At 38.2% G+C, this 20,031-nt stretch overlaps 1 protein-coding gene across 7 annotated transcripts in view; it reads left to right on the top strand.

The window, feature by feature from the left end:
• LOC119776527 (probable E3 ubiquitin-protein ligase HERC1) overlaps positions 1-20,031 on the top strand; it is a 75,321-nt gene that overhangs the window by 35,287 nt on the left and 20,003 nt on the right. For 2 of the 7 annotated variants that reach the window (XM_038274955.1, XM_038274956.1), the window contains exons 19-49: positions 81-308; positions 1,429-1,602; positions 1,725-1,839; positions 3,451-3,568; positions 3,666-3,861; positions 3,993-4,293; positions 4,378-4,426; positions 4,517-4,562; positions 5,552-5,802; positions 6,067-6,264; positions 6,364-6,484; positions 8,062-8,302; positions 8,388-8,551; positions 8,663-8,812; positions 8,897-8,994; positions 9,106-9,201; positions 9,843-10,010; positions 10,107-10,346; positions 10,437-10,520; positions 10,832-11,060; positions 12,022-12,316; positions 12,613-13,385; positions 14,089-14,302; positions 14,924-15,093; positions 16,507-16,590; positions 16,853-17,039; positions 18,197-18,324; positions 18,943-19,142; positions 19,278-19,537; positions 19,610-19,671; positions 19,766-19,960. In XM_038274955.1, the coding sequence (XP_038130883.1) occupies positions 81-308; positions 1,429-1,602; positions 1,725-1,839; positions 3,451-3,568; positions 3,666-3,861; positions 3,993-4,293; positions 4,378-4,426; positions 4,517-4,562; positions 5,552-5,802; positions 6,067-6,264; positions 6,364-6,484; positions 8,062-8,302; positions 8,388-8,551; positions 8,663-8,812; positions 8,897-8,994; positions 9,106-9,201; positions 9,843-10,010; positions 10,107-10,346; positions 10,437-10,520; positions 10,832-11,060; positions 12,022-12,316; positions 12,613-13,385; positions 14,089-14,302; positions 14,924-15,093; positions 16,507-16,590; positions 16,853-17,039; positions 18,197-18,324; positions 18,943-19,142; positions 19,278-19,537; positions 19,610-19,671; positions 19,766-19,960 (5,835 nt within the window). Of the gene's footprint in view, positions 1-80; positions 309-1,428; positions 1,603-1,724; positions 1,840-3,450; positions 3,569-3,665; positions 3,862-3,992; positions 4,294-4,377; positions 4,427-4,516; positions 4,563-5,551; positions 5,803-6,066; positions 6,265-6,363; positions 6,485-8,061; positions 8,303-8,387; positions 8,552-8,662; positions 8,813-8,896; positions 8,995-9,105; positions 9,202-9,842; positions 10,011-10,106; positions 10,347-10,436; positions 10,521-10,831; positions 11,061-12,021; positions 12,317-12,612; positions 13,386-14,088; positions 14,303-14,441; positions 14,489-14,923; positions 15,094-16,506; positions 16,591-16,852; positions 17,040-18,196; positions 18,325-18,942; positions 19,143-19,277; positions 19,538-19,609; positions 19,672-19,765; positions 19,961-20,031 lie in introns of all 7 variants that reach the window. The other 5 variants (XM_038274961.1, XM_038274957.1, XM_038274958.1 and 2 more) reach the window with 5 other exon arrangements.

Raw genomic sequence — 20,031 nt, forward strand, 5'->3', positions numbered from 1 at the left:
TTCTAATTTTTTTTCGAGTGTATGTTTTTTGAATGTTTCTGTATATATTTAGTTTATTATTAAGAGGTGTTATCTTATAGATAAAAGTGAAGAAAGCCCAAACCTCGGAAAGGAGCATCAGCAGCAGGAGGAGGAATATGGATGGGTTTGGATACTGGACCTGGAGCGGTCTGTTGCGTTGGCAGTTGGACGCTGCCTTGGCGGTTTGCTGCAAGGCCCGCCCCCCTCACTCCACGAGAAGCTGTCAGAGACATGGTTATCGAACATCCTCCTCAGGAACGGTCTGGAGATGGACTTCGAACAGCTTGGTAGGAAGATATAGAGATTATCCTTCAGTTCTTCAAACACGCCACCTGAGATAAACATGTATATGTATATATATATATATATATATATATATATATATATATATATATATATATATATACATGTATGAAAAGCAAAAAAAAAAAAAAAAAAAACATTTAAGCTTTAAAAAATAAAATCAGTTACAGAAATTGATGAGTGCTGGTAATAGTGGTGTTACCTCTGAGAAAAAAGAAATATATATATTTATTATGTACCACTTACATAATCAAATGATATCATTGAATGTTGCAAATGCCCATAAAATGTTATTACCACAGAGAAAGATGGCTGTAAATTAGGGATGCACGATATTGGGATTTTGGCCGATATCCGATATGCCGATATTTTAAAACTCATGTAGCCGATAAACGATACCGATGCCGATGTTAAAGCTGGACAAAAATAAGTAGTCATTGAAAATAGCAGTTTTGTTATCCATTTCTGACACTTTGAAAAATAATATACTCAAATATATTTTCATATGCTGATATCAAATTGATTTTTAAAAACGTGGTATCGATCTATTTTACTTTCAAAATCTCGTGAAATTTCATCGTTCTGTTACAAACTCTCGTGATATTTTGCAAATTCTTGTGAGATTTTGTTAGTAAAATAGATCGATACCGCTTCAATATATCAACATATAAAAATATGGCAAAATTTTGTGAATTTTCGGGGGATTTCGTAGCATAACGATGACATATAGCAATATTTCATTAGTAAAAGAGATTAATATGGTGTTTTTAAATGGCAAAATATCAGCATATGAAGATATTGTGATATTTTAATGTATCAATATTTTTTCCTTCGTCTTTAGAAGTTTTTAAGTCTGTAAAAAAGACGTTTTTAAGGAAGAAGAAGAAGTAGTGTTTTATTTTTATTTATTTTAGACTTTGGAAACTCAGAAGCTGATCAAATACCGGGTTAAATATCGGTGGGGTGGCCGATGTCCGATATTCAGTTTTAAGGCCGATACAGGCCGACACCGATAGGGGGCCGATTATATCGTGCATCCCTACTGTAAATGCTAAAGTGATGTGTTGTTTTCATTTATGGGCTAAGTAATATGGTCTCCTGTAGACTCTACCATGGCTTGGCTGACTGAGGTGGTGCTCCTGGGGAACAGTGATGCCCAACAGACAGAGCTAAGCCTAACTGAGGAAACCAGGACTTTACTGGAGTTGGCTCTGGGCTCCAACAGGGGACTTGCAGGTGTTTTGTGGTGGAAAATGGAAGAGTATGCTCTTACCAAAGGTGACTTTTTTTTTATGGATATAAAGCTAGTAATGCGTTTGTAGGTTTAAGTAATATAACCAGGATTTTAATTGCTTTACTTTGTGACTTTATATCAACTAAAATGTTTTCTATGAAAGCAGAATGGGAGAATGGAGGTTCTTCAGAGGATTACCTGCTGCCAATCGTCTCCCGTTGCAGTCTTGCTGCTCTCCTTAAACACACTGGGCTGCAGAATGAGGCTTGCTGGAATGACAGGCGAGTAAAATAGGTGCACATGTGCACATACATAGAAGTTATTATTAGACAAAATTTTTATGCACTGAATGATATTGATGATGTTCCAATTAGGATTTTTGGTTTCAAGCATTTGCTGAGTCTCAGTCTAAACCATTCATTAGTTTATGTTTGTATTTGTTTATTTTTTCCTCAATCTCTTAATTAAGTCATTTATTTGGGTCAAGCAGTTTAACCGAAACTATATCTATTTGGATAATGTAAAGGTGTTTAAAAGGCATCATTCACTTCTTTAAATGTAGGATTGTAGGTCACTTTGCACCTCAACATCTTTTAGCTCTGAAGGCAAATATTCTAGGGTAGTGGTTTAGTGGCAGTGGGGCTGCACAAGTGTTCTATGGGAGCCACAGAAAATTGGTGCAAATTAGGAACAAAATATTCAATGGAATGGAATCATCTTTTTCTCTCATTATCATAAATTATAATCCTTTTATAGTATCATTATTAGATTTATATCATATTAGCACAACAAACCAAGGGCATTTAAAACAGAGCATTGAGACTTTTCTCCTTTTTTAACTATGTAAGAAAAGACTATTTAACCTTGGCTAATAAGGCTCTGAAATGCCTTTTTCATTTTGCAACGACCTACTTTTGTGATTCAGGCGTTTTTGCTTTAAAATTACCTAAAAGAAAAACCAGAAAAATAAATCTATCTAAACGTAGACATTGCTATGTGTACACCACTGAGGCTATGTTAATTTGAGGCTAATCTTGGAGTTCTATGGTAATCATTGATTTTTTTGGCTCATAAAGGTATAGTGGAAGATTTTTTGCAATTTTTTTGAAAAGATCCACCTCCTCTACTTAAAAAAATGCACACGCACAACCCCGTGGCCACTCCTATGAGGAAACGCCTATTAAATGTGTAAGGAGCATGCACAAACCCATTTCTCCTCATGCACACTTCAAAAGTCATCGCTCATACAATTTTACTTTCCAAAAGACGATTTGCAATTTTTCCACTATGTCAATTTCACCACCGATAAGTGAAAATGGGGATGAGCACGTAGGACGGCCTTATGTAAACATGTCACCAGAATGACTGACAATTACAGTAGGAGGGTCACTTATTTTGATAACTTACGTGGAAAAAGAACATCTTCCACTATACCTTAATTAGTAGGGAATGATTAAAAAAATACATTTTTTTCTGTTTATAAACTAATGGCATTTTTTTAAGAAAGTCAAAAAATTTGAACAGGTGTTTTCAGCTCTTTTGTTTATAGCTTTTTCTCCCCCTACAAGAGCTCTGTGGATATCTGAGTACAGTAGCAGCTCACTCGAATGATTGGTGACAATCTACAGTCAAAGTCAATCTCTTTCACTTTGAACGTCCTTGTAATGTTTGCAAAAGTCACTTGTTTTTATGAAATCACAGCAGGAACACGGTAACTAGAGATGGTGAATGGCCTTTAGTCAGGGACTCTAATCTGCGTCATTTAAAACTGTCTTGTTGAGGACTAAAGCCTGATACTTCGGACTAGATCAGGAGATCATTGTTATTCATGGTTTATAAATGTTGTGTGAAGTATTGTTTACTTCTCTGTTTATGATCTCCTTTTGAAACAGACAAGAACCATCTGGGATGCTATTAGAAGTCTATGAAACAGTTTTTAAACTCAGAAACTCTCTTTTGGCCCTTAAAAATGCTCCAAAAATGTCTCCCAGGCAAGACATGTCCAAACAGGTAACATTACTGAAAATTCACCACCTCACAATATAAACTGGTATCAAATCTTTTAAATCTTTAAAAAAAAAGATTACATGTTTCTTGTTTTGTGCAGAATTCTCCACAAAGTCCTGGTATTAACATTCAAGAGGCCTGCATGTCTATGGAGCAAGCAGGTAAAGAACAAGAGCAGCAGTCAGTAAGTTTCTGTCACAGGGAGGTGCAGGTGCCCCCAACTCCAACAGCAAACCACAACCAAGAAGAAATGACTGAGGACGACAGATTTAACAGCAGCCGTATGTACCTGTCAGGTCAGGACTTATTCATTCTGTGTATTAACAACAGATTGCTTTTCATTTCTACAGTGAAAACCATTCCTGTGTTGATATATTTGATAGTGATCATAACACACCTTAGTCCTGATTATGTTTAACCCATGCAGAAGTCCTGGAATCCTTCATGGCCACCAGGGAAGCCATGCAGGTGCAGCAGAATGTGACGGTCTATGAGTCATTTGGCACCTCCACCCTCCCAGGCAGCATGGACAGCCCCGTCAGCCCAGAGAGACAGCCGGATCTTAAACTACAAGGGGAAACTGCTACTGAATCAGATCAAGGTCTGTCGTTTCCTGCTGCCTGTCAGCTTGTGATATCCCAATGCCTCTTCCTTCTGCTGGGAGTCCGGCCTGCCTGGGTTGAACCCAGTGAAGTGGAAGATAATCAAGCTGTGAACGTCATTACAAGGTACAGTTAAACCCACGTTACTTCTGTTTGGTTCTTTTTAATATATTTCTTCTTATTAATCATCTGATCACCCCTCTCTTTAAGGCGGTTATCATCAGAGGCTTTTACAGTAGCTCTTACCGGAAGAAAACAAGTAAGCTGTCAGGTGCAGAAAAGGTTCAAATTCAGTCTTCTGATCTGTTTGTCTCATTGTTTTTGTTATCTGCTATTCCATCTGATTTAGTTCGACCTATCCAAAAACTCAGCTGGATGTTCGTCGAATAAAATGGGTGAGTGCTGAAAGTTTAAAACTGAACTGCAATGTGAGTCCATATGAACTGAAGCATTTGATGCTTGTTTTAACATAAACGCACAAAAATGTTTAGACATTTTTCACGGGACTTCTTGACACTACTTCCTATAATGTTGGTCAAAAATATTAATTTGCTCATCTGGGAATGGGATTAATGGGGTTTAGTGGTAGTTTTTTGTATTTATTGTCTTATTATTATTTAGGATTTTTTTTTTTATTTTTTTTTTTACCCAGGTTGGGAATTGTGATACATAAAAACCAGTACAGGTCACCAGTTTGGATGTAACTTTTTATTGTTTTGTTATTTTTTTTTATCTACAGAGACCTTAAATTACGTATAGTGAAAAATTAAACTCTGCTTATATCCGATTACATGTCCCTTTGAGAGTTATGATAACAGCTGTACTCTTCCGTTAAGTCCTGGACTAATTTTGGTTGAATCTTCTTATCAGAAATTTTACAGTGAATTTGGTTTCCTGCCCTGGAGCCGAATCCTAATGGTTTTCCATACATTTCCCTTAAGATTTTTGATTGTTGTATTTGTTCCGGATCGCTGTCTTGTTGGAGACCTTTATCGTGTCTCTTTTCTTACCCTCTGACGTAAGCTGAAGAAAGTAATTATTTTAGGATACTCAAGAAACAACTAAGGAACATCCATTCATAACAAAATGATGAGCTTGTTTTTTGTTTGCCAGTGTTATTGCTGTTTTGCACAAACTGACTGGAGAATTGAATTCTAAGGACTACCTGAAAAATAAAGAAATGTATGCAAATAAACGACTAGCTGTTCAAAACTTGCACAATAGTTTAGGCTTTCACAAGGACAAAGATTTTTGACATATATAAAAACATTTTAGATGGATTAAACTGCTAACATGAAGGTTCTGGAACAGCTTAATTTCATACCTCTTTAAAATGTATCTGTGCTTAAAAGCCGGGTCCTCTGCTTTGTTCTGTCCGCTTCAGGTTTACCTCTGTGTTCCTTGGGGATAATGAAAGGAGCATGGGATCGTTTACGCCAGTGCATCAGCCCCTTTGGCTCCATGTCCCGCTCCGACAACAACACTTTGCCTATTCTCAACCAGGTGTTTCAGTTCACCTGTGGAGGCTTGGCCTTGCTACCTTCATCACCAGCCCTGTCTGGATTACAGAGCTTTGGACAGGCAGATCCAAAATCCATCACTTTAGCCATAATGCACCAGCAACAGCGGGCTGAGGTAGCTTCCAATTTTTTTTCTCTTCTTTGTGAGAATATGTCCCAGTAACTGCTTTTAAGGAAACAATCAAATTTCTGTGTGTTGCTTCTTGGCAGCCAGCCTGTTTGCATGGGGCCACTGAATTTGCATGCAGTAAAATACCAACCATGCTTTCACAAACCTGCTCAGTCCCATGAAATAATACCTTTTTTTCCCCACATGCCAAGGTGGGCATGTTTGCTGTTTAGTTCATAACTTAACTCCTACCTCCGTCTTTCTGATCAGATGCGCTTGGAGGCCTTGTGTCAAATGTCAGCCTTCCTGTCTAAAATGGAAGAGAAAAACACTCGATCCTCAGCGTCCCCACACTTTCCTGCTTTGCTGCAGTCTGTGCAGCTCCAGTTTCTGTGTGGATGTTTTGCCTTGGGAACCCAAAACATAGGATCTCACTCAGGAGCCAGTTATGAGACCCAGCATTACATGGTACAGTGGGTAATCCTACCATCAAAAATGGTGTTTATGTTGAGCACATTTGCTTGAATGACAATATTTAACCAAAGCTCCCATTTTATGCGAATCCAGTGTGGAACTAATGCAGCATCTTTGGATACAAAGAGAGCACTAAAATCTGGAGCCCATACCTTTTACCAGCAAGTGGTGCATGTCCTCCAAGTAAGAGTCAAGCTGGAAAAGGACCATCCAGGTATTGAGTTTTATGTTTCATCAGAATATTATATTAGTACTCTTAGTAATAATTAAAATTATTATAACAATGTCAGGGATACTTTAAAGAAACAATAAGGATAAATTAAATATTTTAGATGGAAAGAACCAAAAAATAGAGATGTGAAGAACAAAAGTTATCTTTTTCTGCATTCTTCTCCAGTCTTATATGTGCAAGTGTGACCAAATGTAGTGTAAGTGCTTTGAAGTCCCCTGACTTGACTTGACCATATAAAGTCATGTGTTAACTGACACAGAAACCGCCAGAAAATAAAATCAAATGCTTTTTCCTGTTACAATGCTATGCAGCGCTTTACATTAAAGCTCCCCTTGGATGGTAATAATATTTTATAATTATATTGATAATCTTATAACTCTTTCATGAGTGTTTTTATGTATTCAATATATTAAACACGCTAAAAAATTGGTTTATAAATGCTTATTATATTGCAAGGTAGGAACCCAGTCTGAATTATTCAATACAAGTATTGATTAGGTTCATTATTTGGCAATAAACCAATCAGCTTAGCTCTTGCTCTCCCTTAAATAATACATAGTAAACACTTATGAATGATCTATAAATATTTAACAGATTAACTGATATGTTTATAACCTACTGTATTTATTAGCTAAGAAGAGGCTAAAACTATGCAAATACCTATTGAAGTGAAATAACAATAAACTGCATTGAGCCTTTTATTTTTAAAACTAAAATATTTGTTGAAAATATTTTGTTGAAAAATTGTTGAAAGACTTAACAAAACCAATGAAAAACCAATGAGGATTTTGCCTCAAAATTATGTTTTCAAAATAGAAATGTGAGTTTCGCATCAATTATGTTTACATCTGCTTAAAAGGTACTTTAAACTTAAGAAACTTTTGTGGTGCATATATTATTCATAAACTATGACTGAAAAAAGATTACCACCCTAAAGAAAAGGTTAGTTCCGGTTTACTGATAGAAATACTGCTTCTGGTTTTTAACTGTTCGTGTCACTTTATCACAGTATGTTCGCTTAGTGCTAGATTGTTCTACTCATAAACCTTTCTTCCTCAAAAAATTACCTTACATGTTATGTTTTCAGTTTGCCTCTGCGGTTTTGTACCTTTACTGTTTATATTCAGCTTTCTGGCACATAAGTCAGTATTTAATCCCTTTACTATGATTGCAACATGTCTACGTGAGACTCAAAGTTGTGATTGTTAATAAGAAAACAAAAAGCACATGTTTGCGTGAGTCACAGATAGCGAGAAGTGAGGATGAATTGACTCCTATATGTATCTACCATCCTTTGTAAAACAAAAAACAAAACAAAATGGAATATATCTGTGGTTCAGGAGTAACATAGTCTTTGTTTTCATTTCTTGGTAACCAAAGTTTGGTTTTATTTACCAAACAAAGTCCTTATCAGAGCTTAACTATAATGTAGATGCATCAAAAGCAAGCATTTACTCTTATTACTGCAAATTTAGCATAAGGGTGGCTTTGATTTGTTATGTTTTTTTTTCTAGGAAAACGAAGTGAAGTCTCTTATTTTTATCTCCCGTCTGCCTCAGGGTCCTCCCAGCATCTCCTCCTAGCTACCATGTTTGCTTTGAATTTCTGCTACCAGCCTGCTGATCTGGTGCTGGTTATCAAATGTGGCATCCTGGATATCCTCTCTACATTGACCAACAACAGCTGTGCACTGATGAACCAGGGCTGGTTGGCTGCTTCTACCTCAAGACCGATGCTCCTCAGTGGGGCAGTCAAACTGGCTTGTGCCCGCTTGCTTCAGATACTGACTGTAGCTGCAAGGTGAGCCTGTGTGTTCCCAATCCCTTCTTGAAGGGGTTACTGGTTTTCATCTGACTTTTTATATACCTTCTTTCATTATTTAAAGCTCTTGTGAAGAATTGTTGCCTTTGGATGTATCTCACGCTCTAATGGAGGTGATGTGTGAGCAGCTTTCAAACATCCTGCAGAATCTCCACCAACAACAGATAGCAGAGAGATTAGCAGCTGCGGGAGCCGCTCCAGACACCAACAACAGCAGCACAAAACTTGGTTTGACAAATTAAAACTGATAAACAGAATTGTATGGTTGATATGATTTTGTCTCACATGTGTCTTAAATATAAATCTTCATTAGAGCATGTTTCCTTGTTTGTTTTTTAGTCAAAAGCAGTAAGGTGACTGAATCTCAGCTTGCGGATTTGCTGGTTTTTCTGCGACGGGTGTTGTCATTGAGAGTGATGAAAAGACTTTCTACCTTTGTTAAGTGGATGGAACCACTGATGGCCATTATTTCACCAAAGTGCTCTTCCGGTAGGACCTTTAAAGACAGTAAGAACAGTTGCCTGAATGAATATCTATTGCAGAGCATCACATCATTACTCATTTTCTATTCAGGATCTCCATGCTTCCAGAACCTCCGCACCAAGCTCTTGGCCTTCCATGTTTTAGAAAGACTTTTACCTGCTTGCTCTGAGCCAGTTCAGATTCAACAGGTACGCATGATAAAAAAAACAAAAAACAAAACCCAGAAAGATTAGCTGAACTACCATAATATGATGCATGTTTATTGGATGTGGACTGATTATCCCCATCTTGTCTTTCAGATTGTAGAACAACTCTTCCAGCTTCTGTCTGTTTATATGTGGGAGGAACCTTATCCAGAGCGAAACTTTGAAGAGAAAACTGAAAAAGAGACAGGGGTATGTGTATATATATATATATATATATATATATATATATATATATATATATATATATATATATATATATATATATATATATATATATATATATATATATATAGAGAGAGAGAGAGAGATATATAGATATAGAGATATATATATATATAGAGATATATATATATATATAATTTTTTTTAATGTATTTATTTTTATTTTGACATATACAGCTCATTTGGTTATAGTTTGCCCTTAAAATATCACTGTGTACTTTTCTAAAAACAGAAAAAACTTTAGTGGTTGTCAGTCCGTCAAAATTGTCTTTTTTTCTCATTGTTTAGTTATTTATAGAACTCAACAGACGTTATGAATGCATTCAGTTTAGTGTTTAGTAACTTTTTGAGCTGCATTTTTTTTTTTTTTTTTTTTATTCAAGGACTTGGTTTTGTGATGACACTGCAGAATAGAACCAAATATGCTTATTTGCTCATATTACTTATTTGATACCTGTAAAGCAGTGGGCTTGATTTGTAAGACATTCTAAATGATAAGATTTGTTATTTTATAGCTCAGAAGGTGTTGCCCCCACTCTCCATTTTACTGCCATTTTCATCCTTTGTTGCAGTTTGTCTTAACTTTGTTTCTAACTCATCCTTCTACAGACTCCTGGCTATTTTGATGAATGTATCCCCATTGGGGATTTTTCCTTCGACCCAGACAAGATAGTCTGTTGTTCCTTGGAGAGTGGTAACATCCTGTCCCATGGCGCAGTTGGAAAAGGTTACGGATTGGCAACCACTGGCATTACCTCAGGATGTTTTATTTGGAAGGTGATGAGGAAAAAAAATCCCAGTCAGAACAGACATTTTTAACTGATCAGTGAACAAATATTGATCCACCTGTTTCCTCCTTTCTACCTCTTCCAGTTTTACATTACTAAAGAGAACAGAGGAAACGAGGGTACATGTATCGGTGTTTCCCGCTGGCCAGTCAGAGATCACAACCACCATACCACCACTGACATGTGGTTGTACCGGGCTTACAGTGGCAATCTGTACCATGGCGGAGAGCTGGTCCGTACGCTTCCCTCCTTTAGCCAGGGTGACACCATCACCTGCATCCTGGACATGGAAGCCCATACAATATCTTTTGCCAAAAATGATAAGGTTTGAACAGTCTTTTCTCATAACTTGCTTTTGACTGATTGCTTTTACTATTTTCTTAACCATTGCTTTATTTTGATATTCTTTTTGCAGGAGCCAAAGCTGGCATTTGAGGGCGTAGTTGCCTCTGAACTGTATCCTTGTGTTTTATTCTACAGCAGTAATCCTGGAGAGAAGGTATTTAATATACTAGGTGCTAATTTTTAAAGCTTACTGCAGTGCAGTAAGTGATGCTTGATGCTTTTTCCTTTTTAGAGCTCTGCGAATAACTCTGTCTAAACATGCAAACTTTTACCTAAGGATGACCCCTTTAGTTCAAACTAAACTACTTTTAGGTTAATGAGATAATAATAATGAAAAATGTAACTTTTAAAAAGCCGGAATTAAACGTGATAAACTGACGGGCTTCCTTGAAGGGAAAGAAAAATATATTTTGTTCCAAACTATGAAGGCTAACTGTAAACAAACTGTTTCTGTGTTGATCACAGGTGGCTCTACGTGACCTACAAATGAGAGGCATGCCCAGTAATCTTCTGCCTGGGGAGCCTCTCTGCAGCCCTCAGACCACCGTGCTGCTGGAGTCAACAGTGCAGCTACTACGTCGGCTCCACCAGTCCGATCAATGGTTGCCCCACATTAACCAGCACATTCACTCCCACTTGGAGCTCATTGGTGGTATCCTGAGAGAAGAAGACTCTAGAAGCTTTAAAAGCTTAGGTTAGAAACATCATTTACTCTGCTTTATTTAGACTTTATCTGTAAGAAAACATTTTTTTTACTCACAAATGTGGAAGCAAGACTTTTAAAGGGATGAAGCGACTAATTTCAGGCACTTTGAAAAAGTTATGTCTATTTTGTAATTGTTCCCTTTACGGTTCAAGCAGTTATTCAGGTAACCTAAGCGTTACTCATTTAAAGATGAAAATAACAAAACTTTTGGTTCCATTGGCCTGAGGTTGTGTGCTGAAATTAAACTTGGAAATGCTGGTTTTGTTTATTTTTTTAAATGTTGGTCAGTTGATTTTAAATTTTTTTTTACTCCATAGAAAAGTTTGAAATCTGAGGCCAATAGTGTTTGGTCTAATAATGGTTCAAATGGTTTCCTTAGAGTGACAAATAGTATCTTGAAGGGAGTGTTAATATACTGGACCAACACTGGGTTAACTGGGCTAATAAAGCTACTGTAAACTTTATTATCAGCCCCTCATAATATAAAATCTGACTCGACGTGTAACTCTGGCTGTTTAGACTGTTTTTAAACAAACTGCTGATTTTTTTAACACAGCTTGCAGAGCAAACCACCTGCACAGAATCGTAGAAAACTGTACCTTCTAGAAGGTATAAGAAAAAGATTTGCATAAAAAATTCAAACTGAATATTGTGAGAAAAGCCAATTGTCCTACTTCCATTTATTAAAATAAAATACATTTATGTCAAACGCTAACGTCAGTGAAGTCTCTTGACAATTCCCGGTTGCTGATCGGTCACTTATTTCAAACAGAGAGGGAAACTATTGACAGATGTTTGGATCCAAAACTTAATGTAGATATAGAACATCATAATGACCTGCTGTTTAAAAATCAGTAATAATTTCTACTTTCCCTTTAAATCTAAGCTCAAATAAGTTATTTTTTTAACTGATCTAGGGTATTCTTTTTTTTTTTTTTTGTCTCCACAGGCCTTAGTCCCCCCCACACACAGATGGAAGACGTTAAAGAAGACAAAGACATGTCTGGTGAAAACAGTGGGAAGTTCGCTGCCCATCGTCAGACCCTGTCAGACTCCAAGCTGACTGCTCTTTGCAATGAAGTGTGGCCAGCTCTGGCTGTGATTGGAGGGGTCGACGGCGGCCTCCGTGCTGGGGGCCAGTGCATGCACAAGCCAAGCGGTCGCAGGGCCATTATGCTTGGGGTCTTGAAAAAAGGAAGTTCCCTGGCTAAGCTTCAGTGGGAGGAAGCGGATCTCTCTATCAGGTATCACTACAGTCTTCTGGCTCATAATAAAGTTTTTTTTCGAATAATTATTCTCACCAATAAGTTTTTTTTTCTCCCATCTTCCCTCTTTGGCATCATTACTCTGATTAATTTCTTAGTGTTTTTCATTCTATCTGTTATTTCTATAACATTTTACCTAATCATTTCAACCCTAATTTTACTTTCTTCTTGTTTCCTTCCCCTCATTCCTTCATCATTAATCCTCGTTGAATTCGTGTCCTGGTGTCACTCCATGATGTATCTGTGGCTTCTTCCAATCCTTCCTAATAACTAAGCTCCATGAATTCTTGGTCACCCAGCGACACTCCGATCATCTCACTGGAGCCGTGTGACGAATCCTGCTGTGATGTCTCGCGCCTCGGAGGACTCAAGCCGGCGGTTTTGTTGGATTTAATATACTTGATGAGGCTGCTGGAGGAAGAGGGTTGGCAGGGGGTGTGCCAGACTCCCAGAGGGAAATACTTTGAGGAAATCCCAAAGGAGGAACAGAAACGGTGCCGCCTGGAAGAAGATTTTTCCGACGGTGGAACATGGCTTCCTGAAAGCGAAAGTAAAAAGTTAAAGGAACAGAAGGTTGAAACAGACTCTTTTCCGTCTTTAAACCCATCTTCAAAGACAGCTGACTCTGAGGAGTTGTCCTGCTTATCGCAACCTGCTCAGACATCTCAGACTTTAAAAATGGATATGTTTGCACTGGAAATGAGGACAGTCAGGGTCTCTTATCTTCTTATTGGAGGCTTAAAATGCCTGACAGTGTTTTTTACTTGCGAGAAGCTTTCAGATTTACTGCTTGTGTCCAAGCATGATCCTCCAAATTCCCCTGTGATTCCTCTGCACAGCCCCATCCCTGACCAGGCTAAGAGCAAACAATGGGATGAACATGCTGAGCTGAGATCGGTACTGCAGTATGTGGTTCAGAGCATGGTAAAGTGGGCAGTGAGGCCCTGTCCTATCAAGCAGACTGTATCTCTTGCTGATTTGGAGAGGGCTCAAGTCATGTTATACAAAGGAGCCCTGAGCAGACCGCAGGACGACAAGGAACGCAAAGGTATCCAAATCCATGTTACCAGGAAAACATTTTCATTGATTTACTGGTTTATTTTTATTTTTAGACTTTAGTTTTCCAGTCGAGTGCTCTGAGGGGCTCATAAAACAAACAAAAAAATGTTTTTAGTATCATTGCTCTCAATAGCTTATACTACTACCGGTATTTAAAAAAACGGAAAAAAAAATTAAAGAAAAAACTTATTTAATTTAAAGCAGTAGAGGAAAAAAACATGTATTGTTAAGAAATAATTATTTTCATGGGGGGAAATTTTCTATAATATACATTTAACAGAAGAATATATTAACAATGTATGGAAACGATTTGGAGTACTAATATGGCTAACACAAAATAAAATGTCTTATTTATGCCGATGTGTTGATCTTCTCAAATTAGAAAATGTTTACAAAAATAAGGTAGCTACTTACCCCTAAATATCTAAAGTTATTGCAATTAGAGAGAAGTTTAGAATAACGGAACCTTCACCAATCAAGGATCCCTTTTTGTTTATCTTTCCCCACAGAAAGTAAAGAAAATTGTATATGATTCTAAAATGTCCCTAAAGACTTTTAACAGAGAACTGCATCAAATAATGGCGTCTTGGGGGCCATAAAGTCTCCATAATGACAACCAGACATTTGTGGCTAGATCTGAATTAAGACTTTCTCTCAAAGTAACCAAAACTCCCTCCCTCCTTCTTTTGCAGAGTCAGGGCGCCATGCGTCTTCTCAGTCCGTTTCCAAGTCCTCCAGCTCAGTGTCGTTGTACAGCGCGGGTTCAGAAGGCACTGCCATCTTCAGCCAATCAAACAGAGTCTCTGCCTCATCTTCAAGTAATGACTTGGCATCCTCTTTGCAAGCAAACCTGCAGATGGATGGAGTTGAAAATTTCAACCCTTTCCTTCCCATCAGCCTCCTTCAGTGAGTATAGGTTAGGATATAAATACAAATCAGATTTGGTTTAATATTCACACGAGAAATTAAAAAAAATGTGATTTTTCAGTAAAATGTGAGAAAACAAGGCCATGTTTAGGGTTTCCATTCTTACTGATCACTGCAGACCTGAATCTCTTGGCAGCAGCTGCTGTTCTGAGGTCCGGGGAGAAGGTGAGTTAGGTTGTGATGTTACATAAAAGCAAAGAGGCTGTACCTGCTCTCTTTAACCAAGGCTGCAGCTGTACCTGCTTGTCCTTCTAACCCAACCAGCTGACCTGAAATAAATGTGTGAGTGTTTTTCTTAAGAAAAATTGTTTCAGCGCTGACTCAGTATGTTAAAAGGGACTCCAGGAAGGAGGTTTGATCATTTTGACAGGAAAAAGTTGAAGCATAAGATCAATCATAATATTATCTATGCTGTATTAAGTCCTGCTGCAGTCAAAATAAGGTTTGACTGAAATATTCATTATTTAGACTGAAACCTTATTTTATTAGTTCATCCTTTGAGCCTTTAAAATGAGACAGTAGATACAATTTTGACTTCAGTGAGAATTTAGAGCTGCGTCTTTGTTATTACTGTATATACTATATCTTCACCTCCTCTAGGCATGTGTTGCTAACTCGGTTCCCTACACTTACGGGCCTGGATAGCGCCCCTCCCTTGCTGTCCCCGTGCTTCAGCTTTGCGAGCGCTGCTGCGTGTGATGCCTTCACAGAGCAGCAGACCAGCTTCATGGAGCCTGGCCCCTGCAGCACACAGGCCAGAAGCAGCCTGGGTAAGAACAAGTCCAGCGATTAGAGGGTTTGGGGACAATGTCACAAACAAAAGAAACTCAGTATAGCTGAAAAAACTATCATCGATGCACATTTGTGGATGTAGAATCAGCTTGACATCTGTTCTTATGTGTAATGAGGTATAAAGCAGATCAGTATGGATTGATGAAAAATGTTGTGTTGCATGGTCTTTAATGTTAAATCACTGATCACAGTAAAGCTGCCGCTCAAAACAGCATGTGTTTTGTCTTGCTATTGACACATAAAAGCATGCATACACCAACATGCTGGAATGGCATATTATGGTCATCGTCAGTTATGCTGTGGTCACTCTTGAAATATTTCAAGAAGAAACTGAAAACCTCTCTGCTTCAAATCTTAACAGGCATATATTATCACTTTTATGACTTTTTATTTTTATAATTCTGAGATATGCGGCTCATAAAAGTTATTGTTATTGCGGATAGATGGGGGGTGGGGATGGGGGGAACAAGAACAAGAGGCAAAAGGATGCAGGCAAAAGTTCTAAAAAAGTGATAACATAACGTCATCAAGGAATTGGGGCATCCATTTAAAATGCATAAGAGAAATGTAGTGATAAAAAAGTCTGAAGCTTAAATATTTTACACAGCAGTTAGTCAAAAAAAAAAAACGTTATCTTAGAGCTGTAACCCTGAGACCTAACAGACTATCACTCTAGGGATTTAGAAGCACTCTTTGGCTGGCTTGGAAAAAATACATATACTACACAAAAAAAGACAACATAAAAACCTGAGACTATTCAGGTAACATCTGTTCTAGTTCAAACCAAGGAAATTTCTAAAAACATTATTGCAAAGACATCATCTTTCACACTGTTAAAACCAGTCTCTTCTTTCCACAATATGAAATTCTTGAGCCAAATAATCCACTTCAAGTAAATTCTACACACATGCTACTAAATGAAAAATCCTTCCTGAAATAATGAATTTTCATACTTAAAAACTCTCAACTTTCAAAGATGAGTTCAGTTGCCTGAGTGGATGGCTACTGACTGTGCTGGTACTTCCTACCATCACCCTGAGATTAGCTGGGTTATATTTGCCCCCTAGATCTGAGTTGTTACTTGTCTTCAGCCGTTGTCTCTAAAATGTAGTAAAATTTACCCATAAAGTGGTGAAGAATCAGCAAAAAACATGAGTTTTAGTTTGATTTATCAAATAAAAATCTAACGTGAAAGGCATAGGAAATAGTCTTCCTATTTGTGAATTGTTGCACATAGGTGTAAATGAGTGGTTATGTGCAAATTAGAATATTGCAATTTATTTCCAACTAAATTTAGAAATGGTGTACATTTTAAATTGGAGCTGTGGGCTTGGTTTGTTTCTTGCTTTTTGTGTACCTTTTTTTTTTTCCATTTTCTCCTAAACCACCAGAGCGGACACAAATGTTTGTCACCAGTCGTTTGCTAGAAATGGGATTCACTATGAGGCATATCTACTGGGCCATGGAGGCAGCAGGTACTGCTTTTGTAGTGTATTCGTTGCCAGTTTTTTGCTCCATGTGCTTTGAGTTTTACATTTTGTGGTCATTATGTGTTGATATATTCCAATGATAGTTAGATAGACCATCTATTTTAGCTCCTTTACACCCCCTCCAGCCATGATTACCACTTATTTGCACCACACGCAAATTTTTCCTGCACAGATTTATCACATTTTGCCATGGTGGTAACAGGACTCTTCTTCATTCATCTCTTTATTTAAACTCTTTGTATCCAAGATGTAGCAGGTGACTTGGATTCTCAAACTATTGAAGTCCTGGCGAGTTGGATGCTAGAGCACCCCCTGACTGACGACCTCCAGGCAGCTGAGGCACCTAGACTAGAGGGAGCAGCAGAAACTCCGTCGCCTGATGGACCAGAGACGGTGCAATGCCCTGAAAGGCCCACTAACCAAACAAGTGAAAGGTAAGAAATTAGAGAATGTAGTCAGAATTAGCAGGTTTTGACATTTTTACCTCGGCCAAGAAAGTTACGTTTCCATTTTGTGCTGCTTTGTCTGTCCTTTTTTAGAATAAGTAAAATAGTTATGAATGGATTCCAATTAACTTATTCCCAGAGGTAAGCCCCATGCCGTGAAAATGACCCAGATCAGAAGCTGGATACAGTCATTTCTGAAAGATTTCTCTAACATTGTGAGGTAGGGATATTTGGTGGAACAAGTAGCCCCTCCAAATCAGATGGTGGCAGTACTCAAAAAGACAGGAGGTATTTTAAACACTACGAAAAGGGGGCGTTGTTGGTTTGTTTGATGGATTAATTGAAAACTTATGTCTGGATTTTAAGGACTTTTTTTTATTATTATTTTATTTTTTTAACCAAAATGGCCAAATGTGCTGCTTGGTGGAGGTCTGCACCCTCTGAGTGCTTTTCTAGTTTTTTTTTGCAGTTACAGTTAATGAGAGCATTGGCATTGGCACCTACTTGTGTTCGAAATTGGGGGAGAAAAGTCGAGAAATAATGAGTTGTATATAATCTGTAAAAAGTACAACAGAAAAAAAAATATAGTTAGTTTTAAGTAAAAGTACTTATATTAAGTAGTCTAATATTTCTAAAACAATTTTAATATTTAGGTCCCAGATGCATTGGTTGCTGTGGCCGTGCCTTGTTCTCTTGAAAATAGGACACCCACATTAAACTGCAAGGACTGAGTTTTGATTTGTTTTGGTTTGAAATGTAGAGGAAATAAAATGAGAATTAAAATATAGAATTACTGGAGTTACTTTTTGACATCACATTCTTGTTTCTGATACTTAATCATTGTCTGAGGACAAAAGTCCTGTGCAAAATCTGAGAGTCCCAAGTGTTTGGATGTGTCATTATGTGCACAAAGCAGAAAATAGCTTCTTTAGCTATTCAAGCCTTCGGCAGGTAGAGGTGGGCTTAATTGGTTTTCTTAGTGATGTTAGTGATTAGATTTTCTGGATGAAACAGAGAAAAAGTAAAAAAAAAATAAATAAAAACACCAGCGCCTACCATAGAATCGGGCAGCAGCTGATCTACTTACGGTACTGTAATGTTTACCCTCTGTATAAACAATGATAAGTTGGTCTTTTTGTTTACAGTTTATTACCAGGACTTGACTGGATAGAGAGGGAGAACTTCTTGGATGTCCACCTCACTAGGAACAGACCTCCTCCTGCACGGCGCCGCCGCTCAGGACCCACTCAGAGGACCTCTTTCCGAAGGCCAGGTTAAAGTTGCATCTTAGTCCTCTTTCACACTGAAAATCCTGGGTTGACACGTGTTTTTCAAACATGGGTCGACCCGCTAAAAAAAGGCTTTTTGCTCCCTTTCCATTGCTGGTAGGCTGCATACTCTGTTCCCCCTCTGCTGTGTGTCTGGTGACACCATCACGCTTGGTTAGCACTGATGATATCACCAGTGCAACAGAAATTAGGAAAGTAAAAAATGGAGAGAAACATGTAAGGAAGCCAGGACGTAGCAAGTGTGCTTTATTGTTTTGCTCTTTTATCCAATCCAAATCCCTCTCACCAGTACTGCTCCATGTTTATCGTTTAAAAGAGTTGTTTCGGCTTGGTTGATCAGATGTGGCTGGCGCGCTGTGTTGACGTCCTTACTTTGCGTTCAGTGCAGTCACGTAATTTAGCAGGTCAAATTGGTGTTCCCACAGCATGACCTGGGTTTGACACGCATCAGTGAGCTGTTCCTACTGCCACTAAAAGCCAATTGTTCCTGGGTTTAATCAGGTTTTTCAGCCAGTGGGGAAAGGAGTAATGGATAGAGGTCATGCATTTACATACAACATAAGAAAAGCCTGCATTTTAATTTCAAATGATCATGTTTACAGACTTGCCGTCGCCCAGCCCTCTGCCACAACTCCATACAGCAGTGGGTGATTGGCCAGAACATGTGGAATTCCATCCCTTCTCTGCTGAGGAGGAGTCAGAGCTGAGTTACATGGATGACCCGTACCATGAAGAGGCCTACGAGGACCTTCTCACCCACTCATTCTTTAGTTTAGAGAGAGACACTCTGCAGATTGTAGAGGTGATATGAACTTATTACTGTCAGTCATTATAAATTATGAAATCCATTAACATAAAGGCTGCATTTAAAATTCTTAGATTGCATGAGTTTTTAAAGTACTGGAAATACTGAGTCCTTATGCTGTCTTTCTAATAGGCTGGAGAAGAGCACAGTCAGATGGTGAAATGTGAGCTTTGCAACACTTTCACGCTGCAGTTTAACAATCACATAAAACGTCGACACCCAGGCTGTGGACAAAGTGCTGCCCGCAAAGGCTACGACAGCACTGGAGCTTACGTGGATGTCTGGTTCAAAGGGGAGTGTGGCTCCAACTTCCCCTTCTACCTCCTCTGCAGCTCCTGCAGAGACAAATATCTGGCTGCTAACGGCAGTGATCCAAACTCAAAATATGAAAGGTACAGAAGGTGGTTGGTGAGTAAAAAGTAGAAGACATTATTTCAGATTTTAAAATCATGATTCTGCTGCAGGATCAAAGGTCTGACATCAGATTTGATTGGCCAAATGGATAACACTTCAGATGGTAAAGAAGGTTAATTCCATCTAAAGAAGAATGCACATTAATAAAGTAACCTTTGCACTAATATTTGTGAAATAAACTGAATAAGATTGTTCTATTTGCTCAGATGAGTGGGAAATGAGCCACCAAGCTGAGGACGGCCAGGGGAAACTGACAGGGTTGGAGGATTTTGGGCTCCTGCTGAGGCCACTGGGGCTGACTGAGAAAAAGCTTGTCCCTGATCCAATCGTCTTTACCGAACCAGATCCGCTTGGCGCTCTAGTTTACAGCTCATCCTCTCACACCAAGGGGGGCTCTAAAGGTATTATTGAATGTAATTTTTTATAAAGGGTTGCACACAAATGTAACTTCATAACCAAAAAGCAAAACATC

Source organism: Cyprinodon tularosa, unplaced genomic scaffold, assembly GCF_016077235.1.
Source record: "Cyprinodon tularosa strain WSP-4 unplaced genomic scaffold, ASM1607723v1 ctg94, whole genome shotgun sequence".
In the NCBI taxonomy this organism is placed as follows: Eukaryota; Metazoa; Chordata; class Actinopteri; order Cyprinodontiformes; family Cyprinodontidae; genus Cyprinodon; species Cyprinodon tularosa.